Raw genomic sequence first — 26,622 nt, 5'->3', positions numbered from 1 at the left:
CAATAGCTGAGGTACAGTCACTGCCAAGGGGCCCAGAGATACATTCTGCTTAGGGCCCTCTGAAAGCTAGGGCTGGCCCTGTGTACACCAAATCAGGTTGTAAATCTAATTTCTAAAAAGAGTCATGAATAGTGTAATAAATTGTGGAACCTGCATCCTCCAGCCTTACCCTGGATGAGCGACCCTCTACATCTCTGTGTTGACTGTGGCTCTACAAACTTGAACTTAATCTGCAGTTCTTAGCGTATCTATGGGTTTCTCTTTTTTCCACTGGGTATTTTGGAGAAGGAGAAGGGACTAAGGACATTGGATGCTCTGGAAGTTCCTCCTTTTCCTTGTTCCCTGTGAATATTGACCACTCTGCTTGTCTTTTAGTGCTTGATGACGTCACTGTTTCATTGTTCATCAACCATTTTTACTTGAGCTGACTGCTGATGTGATATGGGTATATAAAATCAAGCTGAACATTTCTGTAGTAATATTTCTGTTATATTTTTGTTACTTGGTCCCATTTTACTTTTTATGGACAGCCTCACACTATAAAAACACCCTTTATGCTCTGATTTGACAGCAGTGGTTGACGGCTAAGGCCTGCTCTGGACATATGGAGGTGACGGCTGTGAGGGCCTGACCACAGCCCTCTGCTCTGTGTGACACCGGCCGGACACTAGGGGGCGGCGTGATGGAGGGCGCTCTGTCTCGCCCCTTTCATGCTGTCCAACAGGCAGGACATGTGGCATTGCAGCTGTCTCCGGTGCACATGGACACACTAAGGCGGGGGGAATGAGCCCAATGGAAAACAGGTACAACAAGGTAAATAACAGACTAACCCAAACAACAGCTTCATTGTGGAACAGGTGGACAACATAAAATTGGTCAAAATAGATTAAAAAAAAAAAAAAAAAAGAGTAACAATTGAAGTCAACAGCAGCTGATATAATTACAGAAAAAATAGAAAACAGGCAGCCAAACCCAAACAAAATCTTCAATGTGGTATAGGCACTAAAAGTCAAATAAACTGATAGAGAAATTAAACTATGATAATTCAAGTTAGTAGGTACTTTCAAAAGTCAAAAGCACGTCAAAAGCAACAGCAATATTTAGAAGGAACTCAATTGAATACGGAACATTTCAATTAGCATAACCCCATATTCAATTGTGAAACGAAGAAGTATGTATTTAAATTTAACTAGCTCTAACAAACCCTTTGGCATAATGACAATATTCACATGCATGACTTTTAGAACATGCATGGCTATAAATCAGCTGTAAGTCACTCAATCTTTCATTTGATTTTGGTTGGAATATACCATTAGAACAGCATTTTTCATACAGCGCAGTCCAAACATAGTGCTTCTTATGGCTCTTATTTATAGGTTTGCGATCGATAAAATACTTTAATACTAGATGAGTACTATGACTGTATAAAGAAGTGTATTAAAGGACCCATAGTGAAGGTAATCGAGGCTAGCAGTTATGAGATGAATTTGGAGCTGAGTTTCATATTTGAAATGCTCCTTTCCGCCTACACCGCTGGTTTAGCTACCCTGTCAATCAAACCTGTTGCTAACGCTATTGGGAGCGACTTTGGGGAAAGAAGACACCTGATTTGTCCTTTATTAATGTTCTATCTTGATTTACAGGCACAATAGCGGAAAAAAACATACCAGGATCATGTAGAGCGGGTTAGTACAAACATTTTCAGACCAAAATGACAAGTCTGACGGCAGCTGTTAAAGAGAGAATCGTAACAGTTTTTCAATAGAAAGTGGATTGAAGTCAGAGCTGATGGAGCTGTCCATACTCACTTCCTATTTGGAATGCCGCAGCTAGCAGGTTAGCTATGTCCATTTCTATATACAGTCTATGGATGTGTACTATGCCCATTTACAAGAAGAAAGTTGGTGACCACAGCACAGAACAAGATCATTCCAATAGTTAAAAAAGTCCAAAGCGTCTCTGGAGTTTCAAATTAATAAATTAAAATATACAATATAATATGCTCAAATATACAGAATATATTCCAGAGATGATTAAAATTGGTTTATAAATTAACAAAATGTGAACTGAAGATGTTAATTTGTTCCCCATGTATTGTTAGATATAATAGTGCTGACTTCATTACAACTATGTGGGTTCACTGATAGTATGAAGGCCAGAGGCAGGGGTACAATTTAAAAGTGCCACGAGCTAAATATAAGAACAGGCTGTGTTTGTGTGTCCAGAGTGTAGCCCCGCGGTCACACACACAGTCACAAATGAAACGTTGAATGTAAAATGGTCTGACGAGAGCCATAAATCTCAAGGCAGCTGGAGCAGGCTACTGATGGGAGATAGGCCCGGAGTAGACCACAGTGAGGGGAAACACCGAGCACTGCTGCAGGCAAAACATAACTGCAAATGGACCTTGTTATGCTTGACTACATTCACAAAATACCCCAAAAGATGCTGAATACAACACTGTTCTTTTGGGGGGAGGGGTATCATTACAACAGCAATCTGCAAAATAGCTGCGATCCATTTTGGCCACATGGCAGTTTAAAGCCATTAACATCAACAAAAGTGTGCTCAAAGAAGGCACAGCTTAAAATAAGATTGGACAATTTTGGAAAATGTTGACAACCACCAAATCAAAGACCTTTGATTTCTAAAGAACACATATATTACTTTTATGCTTGTATGTATTGATTATCAGAAAGAAATGTCAGCAGCCAAGGAACATATATGGAATGACTATGATTGTATGTTCATGATTGTACATATATGGAATGACTATGGTTCTGGATTAAATTATGTGGGTGACAGTGGCTCAGTTGGTGAGTGTTTGTCCACTGATCAAAAACCACCATAAATATATGTGTGTGTATGTACATATACATATATATATATAAAATGCTTTGTTCTATTCCCAGGCCTGGTTACATTAGCAGGATTGAATCCCATCCCATGTATAAAAATCAACATGCTATTATCATGCAAATTACTAAATATATAGGCCAATGATTCCGATTTTTACAGTCACCAAACAGGTGTGAAATAACCAAATTATACTTTTGCAAAATGGGAGTGTTAGCAAGGTTCATAAAGCATTGCCTTGTCACAGTGCACCTGCGCTGGCTAACATGTATCTATGGTAAACCCACTTTGCTGTGCACTGGTATAATGAGCAGGTGGCATCCCATGGTGTGGCACTGCTGGAATACAAGAGTACAGTCACATGTACAGTGTTGAGCTTGTGCCAAATAGAATAAATGAGACCAGATTGCAGAAGGAAGACCACACAAAGAAAAAAAAAGAAAAACTAATGGGAAAGTGCACTGCAAAAAAGTTTAGTTTACTACTATTTGTTAACTTAGCTAAATTAGATTGAAACCAGTCAGGAGTGTTTTGAATTTGTTTCCCTGGACATGCATTTGCTTTGCCTAGAATGTTCCACCTTAAGGTATTAATCATGGATTTTCATGGAGATAAGTAGGTGATGCCACCAGGCCAGGTTATGTAATGTCAGATCTGAAGAGATGGGAGCCATTTCAAGTTATTTTTATAATCAGTACAACACCTGCGATTGAATGAATGCAAGTGCACATATGTAGGTCACATTAGACTTTAAATATAGACATAACTGCCTAAATAGATATTAATTCGGGTCAGTTAAATATATGGTAGGTATTGCATGTTAGCAGTATAAGATATACTAAGGATTAAAAATGGAGATGGAGAAGTGAGGATATTTTGTACAGTTTTAGCCTGAAGTTTGGGGACAGAGTCACACTGACACACTTACTGCCTGGTGTGCACTTCCCTTTCATTCTTTGGCACTTTTTTTAGCCCTGCCAATGAGCACGGTTGGTGTTTCCTGACTGTCACATAGACACCCCAGAACATTTAGCGGTAACTGGAGCACACACACACTCACACACACACCCCCACACACACACACACGCACACACATAGGAGACTGTTTTCTTGGACATATGCCACTGCAGAGGACACCTACAGAGCAAGCAGGAAAGGAGGAAACCATATGGGCATTTTGAGAGTCTAGGAGATGCACACACTTTAGTATCTTTAGAAAACGGTATGCTCATTAGTCCTGAATGAAAGCCTTGTTTTGTATTGTATTATATCTTGTCTTGTATTGATAAGATATTTTGACTACATGACACAGATAAAGCATTTACCCCTAAACCATCTAATTCCTGACATTGTAAGACTTGGGAGTCAATGCCTTTGTAGAGGTTTGCAGTCTTGACTTATGCAGATTCTGACAGGAATGGCACAAATCTAAATCTGTGTATTGTCTTTGTCTCAAGGGTCCAAAAACACAACACAAATTTTGGATTAAATCTGGACTTGATCAAGACCCAAATGAAGTAAGCCAAGTCATGGAACTAAATCTCAAACCAGAACCAACCAAACTAGGACAAGTCTGAACTTACTCAAAAATGTTTGATAAATGGGCATCTGGCTTAACACAAAACACGAAAAAACTAAATATTCTATGTTGCAATCAACATTATGCAAGGAAATTTAGTGGTCTTTTATTATTGAACATAATAAGAAATTGTGTCATTAGTAAAGCTATTGACATTTTACTGGAGTAGAAGCTTGGTTGTAAGAATGTGAAATTTTTCATACAACCAAATTTTCCTCAACACCTTTTTTATAGTATTGACCTTATTTGGCCCCACCTACTTTATTGTCTAAATTCTCCGAACCGCACTTTCTTTGCAGTGGCACTTCCAGTTAAGCGGAAATCCCACTAAATTGGAGAACATGGCAGATTTTGGCCCAAAAATTTGATATAAAGTAGGTTCTTGTGACCATCAGCTCAACACTGCACACATTCTCTGGGAGGCTTTAAAATGGCTTTGTAGTCCCTATAGAACTTATTTGCTATCAAAATTAGCAGCCCCATGCAAAAATAATACAACCTCAATGACGATGGCAGCGCCCACAGCAGCTTCATGAATAAGGTGAATACCACTTGCTCTGATATCCCTGTCAAATCCCATATCGTCGTGGTTGTCCTCCTCACACTGATCTCAGACTCATTGCATACTGCTCGTGCCTTTGTTTTATCCAGCCATTTGCCCCCTCCTCTTTGAGTTTCCTTGATTTGACATGGCTAATGTCCCCTCTGCTCTCCAGTGGGCAGACAATACAGGCACATCAGCTCATTAAAACCTACAGTCCGTTATAAGCTTTGAACCCACAACGCTGTAACTAATGTCCAACACCACATCTTTCTACCTGCAGGCGATTATGTATTCTTTACATCTCAGAGTGGATGAGATGACAAGGATTCAAAGTCAACACCATTATCCAACATTAAAGCTATCATGCTAATCATTACAATGCTCATCAAAGCTGTACTATGTAGCTTTTCTGGTGGAGGGTCTGTCACCTGTTTGTCTTCATGACGATGCTATTGCTTTGCCTGGAATGTGCTGAAGTGTGGCATTAAACTTGTCTATCTCCATGTAGACAAGCAGACACCACTAGGCGAAGTTACAGGTCAGATCTGTGGAGAGATGATCCCTGCCCTACAGCAAGAATGCAAGTTTTTGAGTTGTTTTTTTTTTTTTTTTTTTTGAGCAATAAAAAATCTATACTTGAATATATGCAAGACAAATATATTTAATGCCATACAGTGAAACAAAACAATAGAATCCCAAAAAACAAACAGATGGCAAATCCTCCAACAGAAAGTTACATAGTGGACATTTAAAAAGCTTACCAATAAAGTTTGTGTTACATTGTTGAACACTATAAGGGTATGATCGGGGATTTGAGAAATTATTCAGAAGGTTGTTATGGCTACCCCCCACTCAGCTGCAGTTTGTAACAGTGTAAGATCCTAAATCATGAATGAGTTGTCGCTACACGGCCAGGTTTCCTTCGCTACTGTACGCCACAACAAAGTCAAGCCACTGCACGTGCTCACTGCTATTAGTGCCTCACTTCTCGTAAAACCATAAAACTGATCAATAATTGATTTGAGTTCACGTATACTGGGCTCAAAAGCATAATTACAGGGAGCAAGGGACATAAACTGACACTTTTTTGCATTTTATCTAATCGACAACCAAAAGTAACACATTATTACAAGTTATCCATTCATTTAACTTATCACTGGGGAGTTAAATATATAGATAGTTCTTATTACAAAAAACATTTGCTAATTTGTCATAAAAATTCACCCTATAAACTGAAAAAATGCGAATATTTTAAGTCCATAATAACATGGGATTTCTAAGTTGCATTCATTTCTGTCATAGAAAGAAATCTATTGTCTTCAATGGGTGAAAATGGAAAAACAAGTCTCCTCCTTACAAACAAGTGAAAGGGGGTAACAGCAGAGCACATTGGCAGAGCGCTGTTTGAACCGTATTGCTTGGAGACAGTGACAGTCTGGAGAGATAGTGGTGAATGTGAATCCCTTCGGAGCAGCCAGACGATGGAGGGGAGAGAATTCGCGCAAGAAATAACTAGCTCCACTCACTTTGATGGCACAGGCTTTCATACATGTCTGAGCGCCTTGGAAGTAACTCAATTTTGAACGTTTTCTGACCCCGATTCGTCTCCCAGCTGCAACCTGTCCTCCCATAACACTTTGATATCACCACCAAATACATTTTTTTTTATGATGGATTAAGCAGGGGATTGCTTTCAGATTGGTTACTAGTATTACAGGCAGGAGTAAAGTAATAGCAAACAATCTATATAATTGGTACCTTTTAATTGATTTAGAAATGGGACATCTTTATTAATGAAGATACAGAAATAGCCCAATTAGTTGGTGAAGTGGCAAGCGCTTACTACAGAAGTTCCCGCTGTGGGTCCACATGTCTTGCACAAGGACACAACACTGGTATGATAAGAGCAGAAATACAACCTTCAACCAACTTAACCTTCCTCTTCATTATTGCCCTAAAGACTTTAATTAGTAACAATCTCTGTAAGTAATCATGCTTGCATATTGCCACCAGTCTAATAGTTGGTGGATTGTGAATGAAAAAAGCAATGCGGGTCACATGTCTTGCCCAAGAACACAACAACAATATGGTCAGAGCAGAATTACAACCAGCAACCAACTTAACCCTCATTGTTATTGCCACTTAAATAAGTGGTACATTATTTACCATCAGTCCAATAGTTTGTGAAGTGCAAAGCTTTCACTACAGATTCTTGTTGTGCATGGATAAAACAGTGTAAGTCGTGTGTCTTGCCCAAGAACACAACAACAGTAGGCTGTGTTCAGAGGGGAAATACAGCCTTCAACCAATTTAATCTTCATCATTGTTATAAAAACTTATTATTATTATTATTTTTTATTCTGTAAGTTCTCATGCTTAGGTACTGTCACACTATTACTATTTTACTCGTATTTGTATTATTGTAGTATTGCCAAAATATCCATATGAAGCAGTACATTCTACAGTACATTTATCATAACACTCTAAGATGCCACTTACCTGAGCGATCTCATACAGCAGTTTGTAGTGCTCCTCTCGTTTCTGCAAGGTGCACAAATTGCAGCCCATTCTAGTTGTCAGGGAAACCGCTCCGATGGCTTGCCGGTTCACCGTGTGTGCGTTGGGAGATAGGTCTGTATATATGTGTGCAAGCTTCCCCCTTAGGCAAAACACACACTATTTCCGTTTCCTTGGCTCTTTCCTATGTCCTTCTTCGTTATCAGTGTATCCTAGGCAATGCCCTTTGAACTTTGCAGACTTTGGCTAAATTGTGGTGCTACTGGAGTTCATCATTGCTCCTCTCCTCTGGCTCCTCTCTCCTCTCAGTGTGAGTGCACGCTGTTAAAACCATGCACTTTTGGTACAGGGGGAGAGACACACCTCCTCTAGTGGCAGGCTGCCTACACACACTCCTGCCCCGTACTACAGCTCATGCACACACAGACAGCTGATTGGTTGGTTAGAGGGAGAGGAGAGGGGAGGGGGAGAGAGGGAGGAGACTCAGCTCTATCATGGGCTCATTGAGGGGCTTGGGAGTCAGTGCATTTACGCTACAGCTGAGAGCAGATTGGGTGGATGACAAGATTGTGGTTCTTTACTAAATATCTCATTCTGTTTGTTTTATCTACATTATGGTGACATCAGCCTTATTCTCTGACAAATTTTTCAAAACTCTTTTCAAGTACGAACCAAAAAATATAAACAAAATCCAGAGTAGTGATCAGGTCCCAAAATATAAAACATGTAATACTGTTGATCCATAACAACAACCAACATAAGTGCATAGAATTCCTAGAATGTACAGTATCAACACAAAGAAACCATGCTATATTTTTTTCATTTATAAAAATATCTGTAACAAAAGGCAACCCGCCAACTAAACCAGGACAAAATTTAGGCCTAATCTGAAAATTACATATTCAACATTTGGATTAATTTGGAAGTTTAACTAAATTAATTGGTTTGAACTGAAGTACCATACAATACTGAGCATTCTGAAAGAGGGCTCACGATACTCTACTTGTCCTTACCACAGATGGGAGAACACTGCTTTCTATCCTCTTAAAAAAATGAATCCAACATCAACATAGATTACGATTAATTGTCTGAAAATAATTTGAGTTTTTTTTTTTTTTTTCAATGATCAGCTCTGAAGGCGGAGATAAGTGTGCAAAGGCATTGGACTGGTCTCTCTCTCTCTCTCTTCTCTTTCTCCCTGTCACTCTCTCTTTGTTTGTCTGGATCTCTGCCCTTACATTTCAATAGAAGAGATAATGTGGCTGCGATTGCATTTGACAGCTGGATTCTGCGTGGGCATCAATCTCATTTAGATTGGAGCAGATAGCCTCTTGCACTCACGACAGTGTTCAGGACCGGTATTTAGAGGCTTTCCATAGATTTACAGTCAAAGTGCGGCGATAGTGGTCGAGCAGATGCCGCCTCTCCGTGAGTCCAGTTAGACAAGGGCACTGGACAGAGCTGACACACAGGAAGAGGCACAGACTGCTATTGATTGGCTTCAGATTAGCTTCCAGCTCGCCTGCCCCTTTCCACAGGGGTGAGAGAATGATGGGAGGAGAGAAAGTCACAGTAGACAAAGATTGTGTAAGATGAATGAACTGAACTCTAATGGTAAAAACACACTGTAATAAATTAATATGATTGGTGGTTACACCCAAGTCTATTTATCCTGGCTGATTCATTTGAACAGGACATAACAGTCTGTCAATGTCAAGATTGTTTAAAAAAAATGTCTTGACGTTTTACAAAAATGGAAATTGTTCATATCTGCAGTGTACTGTATATGTCCACAATGCCATGGAATTTTCAGCTGTGTGGTATTAACCTTTCATGCATTAATTTAATTCTTTAAAAAAAAGTTGTGGTTTTGGTTTGTTGCCACATTTATTTGTTGCCAAGCTCAAGATCTGGAGATGGGTTCGAAGGCACTGCACTGTTGTTGCCCTCTACTCCTCTCAATATTGAAGGATTGGTCAAATGCAGATTTTCCAATTGGGTCAATAACAAAGTGTACAATAGACATTCCATTATTGGGCCCATATTACGCTATTTATGCATCCATGTTACAATGTTTCCTCATCAAAAACATACGTGGAGTTGTGTTTTGTTTCTTTCACACATGCATATTTAAGTTGAAGTCATCTCTCAAGCTGAAAACACTTTGTTCCACTTTGTGATGTCATGTGGCGATACAGGAAGTGCTCCACTGTGTATTTAAACTCCATACACTTTCATTAGAATCATGTGGGTGATTTCTGCCCTGGAATTGCCAGTCTCTATTGAACAAAAGGTAAATGGTGGCTGTTAACTTGAAAACTAAAGCTTCATGACATCACAAGGTGAAACAGAGCATTTTGAGCTTTGGAGATGTAGATAGACTAATAATAAAGGGTTACTCAAACATTTGTGAATGAAACAAAACACAACTCTGGATATGTGTTTGATGAGGTAAAAAGAGTAAATTTTACATAATACAGGACCTTTAATATATACATACACACAATTATGTAAAGACTACTACGAGGTATTAATTGCTTACATATTTAGGTCACCATGTTGCCTTTCATTGTTTTGAAAACGCTGAAACGCTATTTGAAGTGCATTAGTAGTGCACATGTTTCAAAGTCAAGGCCCGCGGGCCAAATGCGGCCCTCCACATCATTTTATGTGGCCCTCGACAGGGTAATTTAAAAGGAATGATGGTCTTAAAATCTCAATTTATCAGGAGATAGAGTTACACAGAAATCAAGAAAAACATATTTTACATCTAGGCAAATACATATGCAATATTTGTAACTTGAGTCATAAATACAGAAACACTTAATTAACAAGGTGAAAAATTTGTTAGATTTATTTTACATCTGGCCCTTTGAGAGCAGCCATTTTGCTGATGTGGCCCTCGGTGAAAATGTGTTTGATACCCCTGTTGTAGTGCATTCTTTTGTATCATGCTTTTGTATATTGGCTTGTTTTGTTAACCATAAGGAAGGTTAAAATAGTGCTCGGGAGAGATCACTCAAATATGCATAGATGACATATAAAACCTCTTGTTTTTAATGAGGGAACAATGTTATAACATGACAGAAACCTCCAAAAATGTCAGTTTAATGTTGAAATATTATGTCCGCAGTATGTGCAGCTCATTTTGACTCATGGACAAAAAGCTGTGAGAAGCTCATACAGTTGTGGTGTGACAGGTTGAGGAAAAAAACAAATTAATCAATGAAAAATAAATGAATGACGTGTTGGATCCCAGGAAATGCATGCTCCAGTTGTCAGGGAGTATAGAGGGAAAACTGAGCTGTGTCATCCTCTTATCGTCCATCACACTTGTATAAGGAGCACAGAGCTGCAGTCAAGGGCATCAGAGCAGATCAAGATCAGCCCTGATAACATTTAACCCTTTCACACTGATCGCTGCTGCTCCTGCCATGAGGTCATCTCCGTCACTGCGACGTATGTGGGACCTATGAGGAAGTGAGATCATTCATTCACTGCTTTTGGTTTGTTGGCTTTAGAATCTGTGTGGTTATGTTTACCAATGGGGTTAGTAATAGTAGCTTTAGACGGCAGCAAGGATCACATTAAAGTGGACATATTATGAGGGGTGAACATTTATGAGTTTATAAATATATTATAATGATTTACCCTCATCAAAAAATAACATAAAGGAGGTCAATAATTTGGTGAATGAACAAAATATAAACTAATAGTCTTCATCTGTCATATATTATAACTAAATTGATAAAAGCATTACATGTCCCCTTTAATACTTCTGGTAGGGGGGATTGAAGGATAGTCGGTGAATATCAACTTTTGGGGAAATTTTGCAATTTTACGTAATATCAGGCATGATTTTTGTTGTTTTTAATCAATAATAATTCATAGGCATACACCTTAAGAATGCCTGATCTAAATACTGGATGGGTGACCCCTGGGAATACAAGGTGCCATAGTCGTTCGGTCCTTAGGCAAGACCCACCTTGCTTCTAGTGTTGAAGTACAGTGGTTTATGAATGAGTGTGTTCATGACAACAAATGTGGGACAACGGTCAGAAAATTGCTCAAATCCAGCTTGTTTACACTATATCATCTATGTTTATTAGCATGCACTGTCCAAATAAATGAACAGTAAGGTCTATATGTGGTAGTTATATCTACAGAGACATCATTTTTGTTGTGATATTGTGCTGTAGCTAAACCCAGTTCCCCAGGCAGGCTTGTGCAAAAGTCTTTGTGGTGATGGTGGTGAGATACCTCCATATTCATTGCTGCCCTGAGGCAGACCAACAGCAGAGAATACCCTCTCAGCCTACGCCTTCTCCAACCACCACCAAACACACTCTATACAACCCAATTCATCATCACTTATTACATATTATAAATCCTTTGTTCTGTCTCTAGTCTCCGTAATTCTGTTGTGAATCTTATTAATTTGTAGATTGTCTATTTATTAAACTGATCTAAATCCACAGAGACAAGATGACACCACCAAGCCAGTTTTTAACATCATATCTTGGGATTTTAATTAAGAAGTGCAGAATGTGCAGTTCAAGAGACACAATTAAGGGACTGTTAGATTGTGTGAAATGAGATTGTTGTCGCAAAAGATGCTAGCTAGGCACCTCTGAGGTGCTATAGATTTTTTACACCAAAATGAGGCACCAAATGTGACAGAAGATCCTCCAGAGGAAATAGTGAATAGCCCGTCTCATCACTGACAACAGCTTATAGCGACAAATAAGGAGCTAGTTATGGACCTTTGAGATGCTACAGACTTTTTATACTAAATGTGGCGAAAGACCTTCCAGAGGCGATACTAACCGAAACACTCAAGCACAGTCAACCAAGATGGCGGTGCGACCAAGGTTTGCGGCAGCCTCTAACGACATCATTTTTTTAGTGCAACCCTTTGATTCTTTGCCATGTTAATGACCAAATAACTACTACTAACGCTCAACAACGTCCTGCCAACAGCAGTCAGGCTATTAAATCAGAGACTCTGATTGGACTCTATATTACTTTTACTGCATATACTGTTGCTCTGAATTGTAGAGGCTATGTGAAACACAATTTCTTTTTTATGTAACATAATAAACTAAACTAACTAAACTAGCTGTGTCCAACCATCAAGTGCATTTCCATTGGACTATACATGACTATACGCCCTTACAAAGAGTGACATCATCATAGTCATTTATAATGGCCTTCTATCCATTTTACTGTCTACATTAGGAGCATTTCATCATCTGTACTACTTCTCATTTCATTTCATCATTGGGCCCTGTTGGCACGTTACAAATGGGACAATGGCCAGATGTCTGTTCTCATATAAAATTAAAGATGCTCATATAACTTTAAGGGACACAGTACCAATCAATTCAAAAAGCATGTATATTTGACTATTTGGAGTGGCAATATGGAAAAAAATGTCATCATGTGCGTATTGCTATATTCTGTGTAATACATTGAGTTAACTTTGCAGTGAAGTGGACATTGGCATTTTTTCACAGGAAAGTCCAAAAGGCACATAGGGTGTCCGTCAAAGGTTAACCAAAAATAGCTGGCAGCGGACTGAAAGAGTTGTACTTCAAAGGCAGCCGACAACGCTAGATTTGCATATTGTCCTATATAAGGGTCTGAGTGAAAGTAATGGGCCACATCTCGTGTCTTGGGAGTAAAAATATAATTTCTTCCAGAAAATGCACTTGTAAATTCAAATATAATCTTTCAGATATAAAAGCGAAAAGTATGCAGCTGGTTGGTAATTATTGCGGTTGGAATCTATCTTTACTTGTTCAAAAGCTACAGTAACTCTTGACGACAGGAGCACAGTGACAGAAACTTGACTTAATAAGGAAGATGATCAAACAGTCTACCGGCGCTTAAGGCTCACATTGCGAACATCAACAAACTACTGTTAAATAAGTTACCAGCACAAACTTTTCTCGCTATTTCACATACAAAAATACCCAGAGGCAAAGTGGTACAAGCACGTCCCCGATAGAGCAGAGCAAGGGAATTGGTTGGTACACTGCCAGTATTTGTGTTGGGTTATGCATAACCAATGATGTTTTGTGTAAATCCAGTCCATGTAATTTAGCAAATTTTTGGTGGACTCTAAAAAAAGATTTTGAAATCAAGAATGACTTCCAGATTTCTTCTTTACAAATAGGATGACTAAAAATGTCGTCAGATCAACGGTAGATTTATTTTAAACCCTACACCACCAGTCCATTTCTTTATAAATACTAGAATCTCTATTAAATGGGCATTATATAGCTTTTCTAGTGGAGGGTCTGCTACTTCCTTGTCTCCGTGAAGAATTTGTTGCTTTCCCTGGAATGTTTCACAAAATGGCAGTGTATCTATTTTGCATGTACAAAAAATACACATAAAAAGAGCACTATCAGTGTATCCAAGTTTGCTTCTCCACAGATCTGACCTGTAACTGTTGTGGTGGCATCATCCAGTTGTCTCTTTCGTTTCATGATTATATTTCATCCACTGTACTGAAAATGGATCATTTAATATGTTATTATCCTGAATTTCTAAGCTAATATTATTTGATTTGAACATTTTGCACTAACACTGTAATATTTTTCTCCTTCAATTCACACAGTGATTGGTTGTCAAAACGTTATCATTTGTATAGATCTAAACTAATGGGACTCCTATGAGGTAATTCTTAGGTCAATATTACACCAATTTACTCTTGTGCAGGCTTTGAACACACCACCTGTTGGGCTGATGTGATAAAAGTTGTCCTCTAACAACCTTCAGAGGGTGCAGTACTGAAAGGATGGATCAATAAAACAAAACAGCGGAGTTCCCCGATCTATTGCATCTCAAAGTCAATGGTGAGAGCAGAGCCTGGGGGGCAGCCATATTCTCCCTATGTATATCGCACTATGGGCCATACATAATTTAACACACTGTACTATTCATCTGAGTGAAAATACAATTATAGCGCTGAGCTAAAGGCCATGGGGAAACGAGAGCTTATGATGGTAATTGAAAAGCAGCGTCCTTTTTTTTCATTTTTGTCACAGTAATTACATTGTAACTATTCATTACTGTCTAATTACTTCACAGGAGGCCAAGTTTCAGATCCAGTGCTCATAATGGTACAAAAGAGCAAAATAAAACTACCCAATTAGATGTCTCCGATGCAGAAACAAGTATCGTTTGTTGTGAAGAATATGAGAAGAAATACCGTGAATAACAGTTTTATTACGAAAACATTAGGAGCTTTTTTGCAACCTTTTTTTTTTTTTTTTTTTTTTTTTTTTTTTAAGATAGTGACCTAGATATTTGAATAAACACAGAAGTAACTTTTTCAATATAACTTAGGAATTAATGATTCGCTAACTTTTAGGTTACTGTTATTGCCTGTAATATTTCATGAACTTATCTATCTGGAATGTATTAAATTATGGGTGTTTTTATTGCTCAAATAGGCTCAAGCCTCTCCACCTCTCCACAGATCTTACTTGTAACTTGGCCTTGATGATGTCCTCCTGGTTGTCTCCAAAGAGTGTCTAGTACTATGCTGTATAACATTCTAGGCAAAGCAATGATATCTCCATATCTGCTCCTTTAAGAAACAGCATTAGCTAAAATTTCCATTATGAATGTTATGGCTATGGAGCTGCTGATCATTAATTAGTTTGGTTTAACTGTGTTGTTTCCCACTCTTCAAAAAGCACATCTTTTTTTAATGCAGCACTATTATAAAAAACACAGAAATGCAGTTCCACACTGAATAATACTGAGGTTAACATATTCATTGATGTAAGTAAGTTGTTGTGGAAACTGTGCAGTTTATGGTTTCAACCGTTGCTGTTTTTGAACCGTTCTTCAGATGAAAATGCACTCACCATGAGACGAAAGAAACCTATTCAGTATCCAGCAACAAAGGCTCCAAAGCAACCATTATGGCTAGTAATCAGTGTTGAATCAGCCTTTTAACACGTTTTCTCCCTGCTCCATTGAAGAAAGACATTTACAAAAACAGATTGGCGCACTTTCTTTTTGCCCATTGCCAAACAGTCACCTAGGGGGCTATGTTCGTGATACTTACTTGAGATAACCATTCAATATAAACTGGAACTCACCACCACTGCACAGCATGGCCAGGGGGAATATGAGACCGCAACAGCCCTTCACTCGATAAGCTGTAGCCGGAGTGGCGTCTGACCAACTGACCTCCACACAAGGGTCGCACAGGGTCACGTCACCTCTGCCCCGAACTGCTCCCATTTCAATTTGCACCTGTCCTTGTTTACAACATGTTTACACAAAGCGGAAACAGCTTAAGTTAATGTGATTGGTGGATTATCATTAAAACAATGTGATCTCACAAATGTTTAGGTTGTACAAATCCTATTACAATGGTTACAGCAGACATAATTCAAAGAATGAATGATTTAAAATAAGGCCATCAGAATACTAGACAAAAAACCTGTTAGAACATACCATTGCCAGATATTGCAGAGATTACACTTTCTTAGCTTTTAAAATTGTATTAGATTTTGTAATTTAAAATTGATGTATAAATGTTTGCACAGCAGAGCTCCAGGTGTCCTCGGTGAGCTCAAAGTCCCACTCAAAGCAGTGGGCTCCATCACACGAGGAGCTGTCCCTGAGAAAAACATCTTTTGGGGAGTCTGCATTCTCTGTCCAGGGTGCAAAGCTCTGGAACTCCTTAAGCTCTGAGCTGAAACTGGACCTTAACTGAGGTGGTTTTAAACATGAATCTGTCTTAAAGGGGAGTTAGACATGTAATTGCTGATAAACTATCAGTGAGGACCTGCATTTGCCTTTGTATATTGTTAAGTTATAATATGAACCCTGTGTGTTTTTTGCATTTCATTTGATGTTTCTAACAGTTACCTTGATGACATAGCAATGGCACATCAGCATCTCAGTAAGAAGGTCCAATTGCTGGGATGGGTGCTGCCTCTGTATCCAGACTTTTAATATTCTCCTGTGTCTGCTTAGGTTTCATATATTCCATAGCCTTCTCTCTGGGACCAAACACTTTCCCTCTATATTTGATTCAAAATTGTACAATGCAGGATTTTTTTTTTACTTAATTTTTTTTACCAACCATCATTTTCAGGGACAAATGCAGACAATGCAAATAAACAGTGTGTTTGTTAGTGGATAGATGTACACATTTAGTAAAAATATTGCTCATTGGTAGTGAATGTAGTAAAAAAATCATGAATTAGGACCTCTAAGAGAAGTCATTATCTGACAACAACTTTCATAATTACAGATAAAACTAAAATGCATGACCACAAAAATCTCATAAGCACTTTCTAATTATATTTTTGCCCTAAATAACTTAATTTGCCCCAGCAAGTTTTCAGAATTGGGTTAAAACAGTGGTGGTGGCCTCATTACATTGACCCCATACTGTTGTCCAATCACCAGTCAATCTGTGTGACAGCTGAGTCGCACACTTTCCAACGAATGTTTTGCCAATAAACGCCGCAAAGAGGAAGAGACACATTTCAGTCACATGGCCTCAGGGTGACAACACAACACACACACATTTAGGCTGGACGAGGGCCACCGGGCTTTGGTCCTGACCATGTTGTGTTAACCCAATCCACAGCTCCCATAAAACTGATTAGAGAAGGGTCCCCCCGCTGCTCCCAGGACTAATGGCACAAGTGGGCCTCTTAAACTTTCTCCCACATCTGTGCCAGTATTGAACCATGTGGATGGATGGAGCGCAGGGGTTAGGAGAACTGCCACGAGCTGTGCCCCAGGGAAAGACTGGGACAACAGTAACAGGCATGGACACGAGGTGAAAAATACTGCATTCTGTAACGTGGTATGACAGAATACACAGACATTTTTGAATGGTATATATAATATTTTAAACATAAAACATTTTTGAAAGAAAATCTTGGTCCATGACAGGATTGGAAAAGCATAGGAGACTGACTTTCCAGCTGATCATAAAAAAGCATAAGATCTGGAGATGAGTCCCTAGATACTGCAGTCCAATTGCCTACTATATAGCAATTGCTCAATTCTCCTTGCTGCAGTAATACTAAATGGTCCAAGTTTAAATCAGTTCTCACCAAATACCACCAATAGGAAAATATTTAGCCTTCCAAGTATCAGTAGATAAGGTCTTAACCAGGTCTAAACCAGGTTGGTCCAATTGAGGATGCAACTGTCCCCAATACTCATCCAGCTGGGGGTAAATTAAATGAGCCAAATAAAGCCTCTGCGTCTCCGGATGCCCAAAACGGCCAGTTGAACCTAGAGGACTTAACACTGTTGGCTTCAGAGCTGCTGTCTATGTTGAGTACCCCAGACAGTGGTGCTTCAAATGAAAAGACAAGCAGGGAGCCAGAGAACGTTGAGGTGACCAGTGAACAAGAGGTCATATGTTCGACCATTACGCAATCAGAAATCACAAGTTAGACAAATGAACCTGAGAACCCGAATGGAAGAGAGAGAAAAGCCCAGGACAAGTACACTCTTGCCCAGGACTCTCAATACAGTGGTCCCTCGCTATATCACGGTTCACCTTTCGCGGTCTCGCTGTTTTGTGGATTTTTCTGTAGACCATTGTCAATCAATCTCCTCTGTGCCATGTCTCCTGTACAGAATGCTTTCAGTGAAATTTATGTAACTTTTGATTTATTTGACTAATATTATTTTTTGTATTAACATTTATTTGGGTCATTATTATTTTACTTATTATTTTTTTACTTAATTTATTAAAAATGATTATTATTTATTGTATTATGTTGGATACATTATTTACTTTCTTCATAATAATTTTGGCTCCTACTTATTGTTGCGGTACAGCGGAGCGCACGAGATGAGATGAGTTAAGTTGTTGAATAAAGACGAGCTGTACACTGTCCTGCCATGTTGGTCTATTTAAGCAAGAAAATACATCATATTAAATCTAACTGTAACCCATCATACCCACAGCCTCAAGAGACTGGTGAGAACAATATATTAGTGATACATTTGCACAAATATTCGATCTCTAGCAGTGTCACTCTGAAGTGCTGTATGTTTGCAAGTTTTCTCCCTGACAAAACCCGCAATGCTGATGAAACGTTCTGCACCGACAAATTTCAGAAACGCTTTGGACTTAAGTGTTTCTCTGCACGGAGAGGCGCCTCTGTGGATAACGTTGGAGCAGAGGCACGTGAACAGCAGATTTAAAGTGATCATCGAGGAAAGGGAATATAATATACGAAGGTTTGAACTATGAGAGTGTTTAAACAAGAGAGAAATGTGAGAAAATGTTTATGCCTGTCTGAGAAAAGTATATAAAGTGTATGGTGAGGCATTTTACAGCCTTAAAACATATATAATAATTGCAAAAAATAAAGCTGACCATTTCGTGGATTTTGCCTATTGCGGGCTATTTTTAGAACATAACCCCCGCGATAAACGAGGGACCACTGTATAGAAAAGAATCAGAGTCTGTATCAGATAATGATCAAAACAGAAATCAACGAAGCAAATATGATCTTGGATACTTTTGGACTAAATGACTTCACTGAGCATGAGGAACAGTCTAAAGGATTGAAAATCTCGTGAGTCCCTGGACACTGTATCACAATTGCCTACTGTATAGCAGTTCAATGTTCCCTGCTGCAGTAATACTACATGATCCAAGTTTTAAATCATTTCTCAAACTTTTCACATAAAGTACCACTAACAACAAAATATTTGGCCTTGCAGGTAACAACAAAATAAACCATTTCTAAACCAGGTCTATTCTATTTAGACCAGGACTAGCCTAAGCAAGGACAACAATAAGAATTCAACTGACTCAATTGAAAATCAGCAAATCACTGCAGAGGAATCCGCTTTACATCTGAAGGAGCTTATACCACAGTTTGAGATCCTAGAAGTACAATGCTCTGATATTTGGAACATTTCAGAGTCTCAAAGTGAGTCGTCTTACTGTAGACAGGAAAAAACAGATGCTAGGTGTTCACAACTAGCTTGTGGTATGAGTTCTCTCCACTGCAGTCTTTGCACACGGGGGATTGTAAAATAAACAATCTCATACAATTCTTCTCATGTGTTTTTTGTTTTAAAAATCGTTAAAGATTGAAAAATCCTGCAGTGTGTGGCAGGCTTAAGACTTATCAATACACTAACCAATATATATTCTTTTGTGAGAAAATAATTATAGGCTAGCTTATGTTGACCATTACTCTCCATTACAGAATTTGATTGGAGTTTAACATGATTTTGTCTTCTTTCTATTTTTGTTTTTGTTCAGGTGACTTTATACCTGCAGGTGAACTTTGTTCTCATGAAAGCACAGTTTGCATTCGTGTGCCATTTCTACTTCAAAACTTCTGCTCACTCGTTCTCAGTTCTGCAGATTTTATTTTATTTCTCTTTTCCAAAAGCCAATCACACCATTTGTCCAAAGGAGGATCAGGCCAGCTGTTTCCTCATTGTGCAGGTGCTTAAGTGGATTACAGAGGGCAGGAGGCCAGTCACTCTCCCTCTGTCTCTCTTTCTCAAACACAGTCTCAACACTGCAGGCACAGACTTAACCCCAAACCTCAGATCCAAGCACAGAGGCTCATCATCTCTATGGCTTTTGGGATAAGGAGCGCTGCCATGCTTCATAGAGCACTGGCCTCATGCTGTCAAGATGCACCACAAAAATATATAGCACATAGAAGTAAACTTCTATGAGCTCCTGTCTGAACTGTGTAGTCTGAGCAAGGTGACCAAATTTTCAAAATTAAAAACTTGGACACACCTGTTTTGGGGTGGTAGGTAATAATAATATTTTAAAAAGAGCACGTAATTATTATAGAAAATAAACACCCAGAAGAAATTCAGAATGTTTTCTTACAATAAATACAATAAAATGCTTTCTAATTAGATGCAGACTGTACCCAGAGGACACATTTTCACCTCACAAGCTGCTTATTCAATACATACAAATTTAGGTACAGGCTCTTTATAACCAATTCACCAATTACATACTGATCCCCAGTAGCTGCAGTTTCACAGTAATTTCCTGAGCAATTTCACAGTACTAGTTGAGTAAAAAATGTACAAACTTGCATACCTGCGCTCATTTTATCATCTCCAACTTGTTTAACTGATTAAAAACATCAAGACGACATATTCCCTGTAGTGTTTATTTGATAAAATGCCTAGGGTAGCCTAATTTATTTTAACTTTCTTCAAGGGCAATCTTTCGGTACATTTTATCTTTTCATCAGCAAACATTTCCCTGTGTTTATTTTCTGATTTGTTTTTCCATTTGGCATATTTTGGCATAGTTGGAGGAATGCTTACCAATGCAAATTCAAGAACTTTTCCTTTATAAAATATTAAGATCCACTGGGAGTATTCAAAGTATTCCCTTTTTACCTCACCAGGATACAGTCAAATGGTAGTTTAAGCAAGTTTAATACAGCATGAACAGTGAACAGTATTAAGAGTTTAGAAGAGACCTGTCAATCAGAGACACCACATACATATTTCAACTTTTTAACTTCATGTATGGTAATCGTAAGCTTCGTTTTGACAAATTGTCATCAGGGTATGTCGGGCTAATGTTAAGAAAAAAACAATTCTTGATAATATCTGTTGAAGAAGGCAACCAAAACAAAAACACTTGATGACATTTTTTTGGCATATAGCATTTATATTATTCCCATAAATATTGAAATAAATATAAATGAGTAGACTGATTAAAAAGACATCACTGCAACAGACAAATTTACAAATTTTAGGTTCTTGGTTGTTACACTGATTTTCCTTTTATTATTTGCCTGCAAAGTCTGCTTGGCAATTCCTTTCGATTTTTATCAGCAGTTTGGATTAAAACCTTTGGCTAAAAACCTTCCCTGTTGTGAATTAATGTGCCCTTAATCTGGCCCCACATTCTGACCAAGCAATGTAAATGAACGGGTGCTGCGATTTGGGAACAGCAGATAAGTCACACCTCACTGAGCTCAGGGTAGGTGCTGTGATGTCACGTACCGGGTGACTTCCTTTCAGGGTCCCGCCAACTTTGACCCCCTCCTGTATAATCCTGATACAGGACGGGGGAGTAGCTATATAGCCCGTCACACAGATAAAGAACTGTCCATTGTCTGGTGCTTATGTTTAAGGAGTATGGACGCTTGTATAAATCTGTCAACATAAGGGGCAGTTGGGACGCAGACAAAGGGTCCATCTGGTGGTTGCACTTCAAAAAGGGTGTTTTATGGCCGACTACAGGGGTGCAAATGGGAAGGACAATGGTGCACAGTGGTAATGATAAAGACATTTAAATCTTATCTCAGACTGTAACTGGCCACTATATATTTTTCTTCTTTGTTTGTCGATTGATCTGAGGGTAATTTATATTGAACAATGCTTTCCATTGCGATTCTATTACGACCAAAGGTGTAAGTAGATTTCAATATAACAAGCTAATGTCACCTTTTATCTGAAGACAAGCTCTGAAATCTCTGTCGTCAATAAAAAAATAATAGCTCTTTCATGCTCAGTTCAAACCACTGTGTCAGGGGCGTCGGGTTTAAAAGTCTATAAGGAAGGCGCATTTAGGCTCGTCCCATGTATCCACAGCGTGTCTCAAGAATTTGACACAGGGCATCTTGAGTGTTCAGGCGGTGCATTTGAGCATTGATGCCCACGGTGTAGGTCTAGAGTTAAAAAAATATGAACACGTAATTCACAGCACATCGAGTTTTAAGATGTTTCTCTCAAATGCTAAGGGAACCAACTAGAGGCGATTGGTGTGATTTTGTCACCACGATCTGAACGCAGCATTAGAGTGGGAAACTGAGTTAACTAAAATATATTGTTAAGTTTTGTCTTGGATTGGGAAAAAAAAAGGAAAAAAGGAAAGCAAATATAAGCGATGACTGGGTATTTGAGCTCAGTGTTTAACATCATATCATGGAATTTAAACCAATGAAGAAGTGCAGCATGTGCAGTTCAAGGAACACAAATAAGGGACTGTTGGTTGGATTGAAATTAGCTGCTTATTTTTCCTGTATCCATGGAGACCATGAAAGAAGCTTACTAAGGAGCTAGTTATGGACCACTGAGATGCTACAGACTTTTTACACCAAGGGTCTCATTTATCAAACATGAGCATTGCTCACGTGCTAAAGCGATAACCACACATGGATATGCAAATTAAGTTATTTAGTGGATGCTGCCTGATTTATCACAACTTTGAGAGCTAAAACTGCATGACAATATATGTTAGAGAGACAGGTGCAAACTCTTTAGACAGGATAGCAGCTACAATTTGTCCATCAATAGGGCAAAAATGTTCTAGAGTAAGGGCAAATGTTAATTTGCAAGAAGACAAGGAGCAGAGGCAATCAAACTTTTGAGCTTGCTGAATTCTTTCGTTTACATATCAGTTTTGCAGCAACTGTATCATTTCCTAAGAGTAAATAACACCTAACACCCCCACAAATTGCACATGCCCGGAACATCTCCCGAAGGAGGTGACCAGGAGGCATCCTGAACAGATGCCCGAGCCAACTCAACTAGTTCCTCTCAATGTGTAGGAGCAGCGTCTCTACTCCGAGCTCCTCCCATGTGATTGAGCTCCTCACCCTGTCCCTACGGGTGTGCCCGACCACCCTATGGAGGAAACTAATTTCAGCCACTTGTATCCGGGATCTTGTTCTTTTGGTCATTACCCACAGCTAGGTGAGGTTAGGAGCGTAGATTGACCAGTAAATTGAGAGCTTTGCCTTCCGGCTAAGCTGCTTCTTCACCACAGCAGACCGATACATCGACTGCATCACTACAGACGCTCCACTGATCTGCCTGTCTAGCTCACACTCCATGCTTCCCTCACTCATGAACAAGACCCCGAGATACTTGAACTCTTCTACTTGATGCAGAGACTCACCACCCACCCGGAGAGGGCAAGTCACCTTTTTCCAGTCGAGAACTATGGCCTCGGATTTGGAGGAGCTGATTCTCATCCCAGCCGCTTCACACTCGGCTGCAAACCGCCCCAGTGCCTGCTGCAGGTCCTGGCTCGATGAAGCCATCAGGACAACATCATCCGCAAGAGATGAGATCCTGTGGTTCCCAAACTAGACCCCCTCCAGCCCTGACTGCCCCTAGAAATAATGTCCATAAATATAATGAACTGAACCGGTGACAAAGGGCAGCCCTGGCAGAGTCCATCAAGCACCCAGAAGAGGTCAGACTTACTGCCGGCAATGCGAACACAGTTCCTGCTCCGGTCAAACAGGACAGCCCTTAGCAAATAGCCCCAGACCCCATACTCCCGGACTCCCCCCCCCCCCCCCCCCCCAAAGGACGACATGAGGTACACAGTCGAATGCCTTCTCCAGATCCACAAAGCACATATGGACTGGTTAGGCAAACTCCCATGAGCTCTCAAGGACCCGATGGAGAGTATAGAGCTGGTCTAGTGTTCCATGACCTGGATGAAAACCACACTGCTCCTTCTGAATCCAAGGTTCGACTATCAGTCGAATGATCCACTCCAGTACTCTGGAATAGACCTTACCGGGAAGGTTGAGGAGTGTGATTCCACTGTAATTGGAACATATCATCCTTATACAGAGGGACCACCACCCCAGTCTGCCAATCCAGTGGCACTGTCCCCGACCGCCACGTGATGTCGCAGAGACGTGTCAGCCAAGACAGGCATGCTTGGCCCGCCAGTACTCGTCAGCTGCCTCAGGAGTCCCACGAGCCAACAAGGCTCAATAGGACTCCTTCTTCAGCCTATCAGCATCCCTTACGTCCAGTGTCCACTACCGGGTTTGGGGGTTGTCGCCGCAACAAGCATCGCAGACCTTACAACCACAACAAGCATCAACAATGCGGCTGCTCAGAGAACATGGCCCACTCAGAGTCCATGTCCCCAGCCTCTCCCGGTATCAGCCCCTCTCTTCACCCAAGTGTCCAAGACACACAGTCGGAGATCAGATGACACGACAACAAAGTCGATCATCGACCTCCGATCTAGGGTGTCCCAGTGCCACGTGCACCGATGGACACCCTTGTGCTCGAATATGGTGTATGTTATGGACAAACTGTGACTAGCACAGAAGTCCAATAACAAAACACTGCTCAAGTTCAGATCGGGGAGGCCATTCTTCCCAATCACATCTCAGGCTCCTTCCCCCCTAACGAGGTGACATTCCATGTCCCCAGAGCTAGTCTCCATGGCCGGATAGCCGGTCGTTGAGGCCCCTGCCTTTGACTGTCACCCAGATCTCTTCGCACCCGACCCTCACAGCTCCTCCCGCAGATGGTGTGTCCACAGGAGGACGGCCTCATGTCTCTCCTTCGCGCTGGGCCCGGCCGGGCAACGACCCAGCCTAGTCCTGGCTCCAGGGTTGGTCCCTGGTAATGCCAATCCGGGCGACGTAACTGGCCTCATTCTTACACTCATCATGGGGGGCTTCTGAACCGCTGTTAGTCTGACCTGTCCCCCAGGACCTGTTTGCCACTGGTGACCCCCAAATAGCCAGTGGTGAGAAGAACGCTTTGAAAATGTATTTAGTTACAGAATACTGAATACCTGCATTAAAATGTATTTTGTAATATATTCTGTTACGTGCACTAATCACAGTACTGTATTCTGAATACTTTGAATACTTTTTTTTTACAGAGATTAATTGAATAAATCATAGTGTAAAAAACATGACAATGGACATGTACAAGAATGACATTACCCAGTTGTACGAGCTTGCAAGGAAGTGTGACTGGCCGGTCTAGGCTGACCAGCTAATGTCTTCTGCGTTGTGGTAGCTAGACGAACTGAGCCACACAGAGGGGTTTGCCATTCGGAAGGGGGGGGGGGGGGGGGGGGGGGGGATTTATTATACACCTGTGTGAAACACATCAAAATTATAATACAGCACAGTCCAGGTCCAGCAATCCCACACATCTCCCCTCTGCTCTCCTCACAGCAACTCTATTTTATAATGATCTAATTACAAAATGAAATTAATGGTAAAAATGAAACTACAGTATAAATTGATATACAAAAATAACATTCACATACCTGTGTGAAACACATCAAAATTATAATACAGCACAGTCCAGGTCCAGCAATCCCGCACGTCTACAGAAAGAAAGTACCACAGACACGTGTGAGATTGCACTTGCTAACACAATTTCACTCGCTAGCCGTACTTTTCCTAGGTGCTGTATCCGCATATAACACGCTGTTTCACACATATCTCAACAACAGGAATAATGGCAAAGGCCTTACAACTTAGAAATAAAAACAAAAATGGTACTCTCACGAACTTTCTATGAACTATTTCACACTAAACCCGGGAACAAATCCACCACTTACCTTCTCTCTGCTCTCCTCACAGCAACTGAGGGGGAACCGTGCGACCCCGCAGGAAGTACAAGGCATCGCTAAAATAAAAGCCTCCGACAAAAACAGGCCACAATCAACTTAAGTACAATTTAAACAGAAAATAAAACGTAATTTTGGTGAAATAAAAAAACAAAACATAAAGACCACATGGGCTACAGAATCATAAAATGAGTGTTATCTTTTACAAGTCCCCAATGGAAATCCAGACAAGGACATTTCTCATGACAGTGGTCCTCTTCAATGCCTGGGATCGTGGCCACAGCAAAAAGGAAGCCAAAGAAAGGGCTGCTAGTCATGTCCTAAAGCTCCTAAAGAGCTGGTGGCTCTTCTTTACAACCCACTGTTGAAATTGCATCATGCCTGTCCAGCTCAGGTTAACAAGCAAGACATGGAGGATGAGGAGATGAAGCCTCCTGGAGCTCTGCCTGTTCCAACTGCGATTGAGGTGATGAGCAATGTCACTTCAAATGAGACAAGCAGAAGATGGTTGAGGTGACTTCACTAAATGATTTCACTGAAACTGAGGTATTCAGTCCAAAGAAGATGCCTTGTGAAGTGGAGATTGGACAAGTGGAAATCCTGCTCCAAAATGAAACCAAAGAGGTGCAGGACATCTCATCTCAGCAGGTGGACCACACTGACATAGTAAAGTCAGTTGGCATGCGGGATATCCATGTGGAGATGGAAGAACTAGAGATGTCCATTCATCAGCTGAGACCGGAGATCCGGATCCAAAAT

General features: G+C 40.1%; 1 protein-coding gene across 1 annotated transcript in view; it reads right to left on the bottom strand.

Moving 5' to 3' along the window:
• Window positions 1-7,812, bottom strand: part of pdzrn4 (PDZ domain containing ring finger 4) — a 48,890-nt gene extending 41,078 nt beyond the window's left edge. The window contains exon 1 of the mRNA XM_033989889.2: window positions 7,479-7,812. Coding sequence (XP_033845780.1) covers window positions 7,479-7,547 — 69 coding nt within the window. The 5' untranslated portion in view covers window positions 7,548-7,812. The remainder of the gene's footprint in view (window positions 1-7,478) is intronic.
• Between the last annotated feature and the right edge of the window lie 18,810 nt (window positions 7,813-26,622).

This window comes from Periophthalmus magnuspinnatus, chromosome 23 (genome assembly GCF_009829125.3).
Source record: "Periophthalmus magnuspinnatus isolate fPerMag1 chromosome 23, fPerMag1.2.pri, whole genome shotgun sequence".
NCBI classification, from domain to species: Eukaryota; Metazoa; Chordata; class Actinopteri; order Gobiiformes; family Gobiidae; genus Periophthalmus; species Periophthalmus magnuspinnatus.
This window is presented reverse-complemented; position numbering and strand designations above follow the sequence as displayed.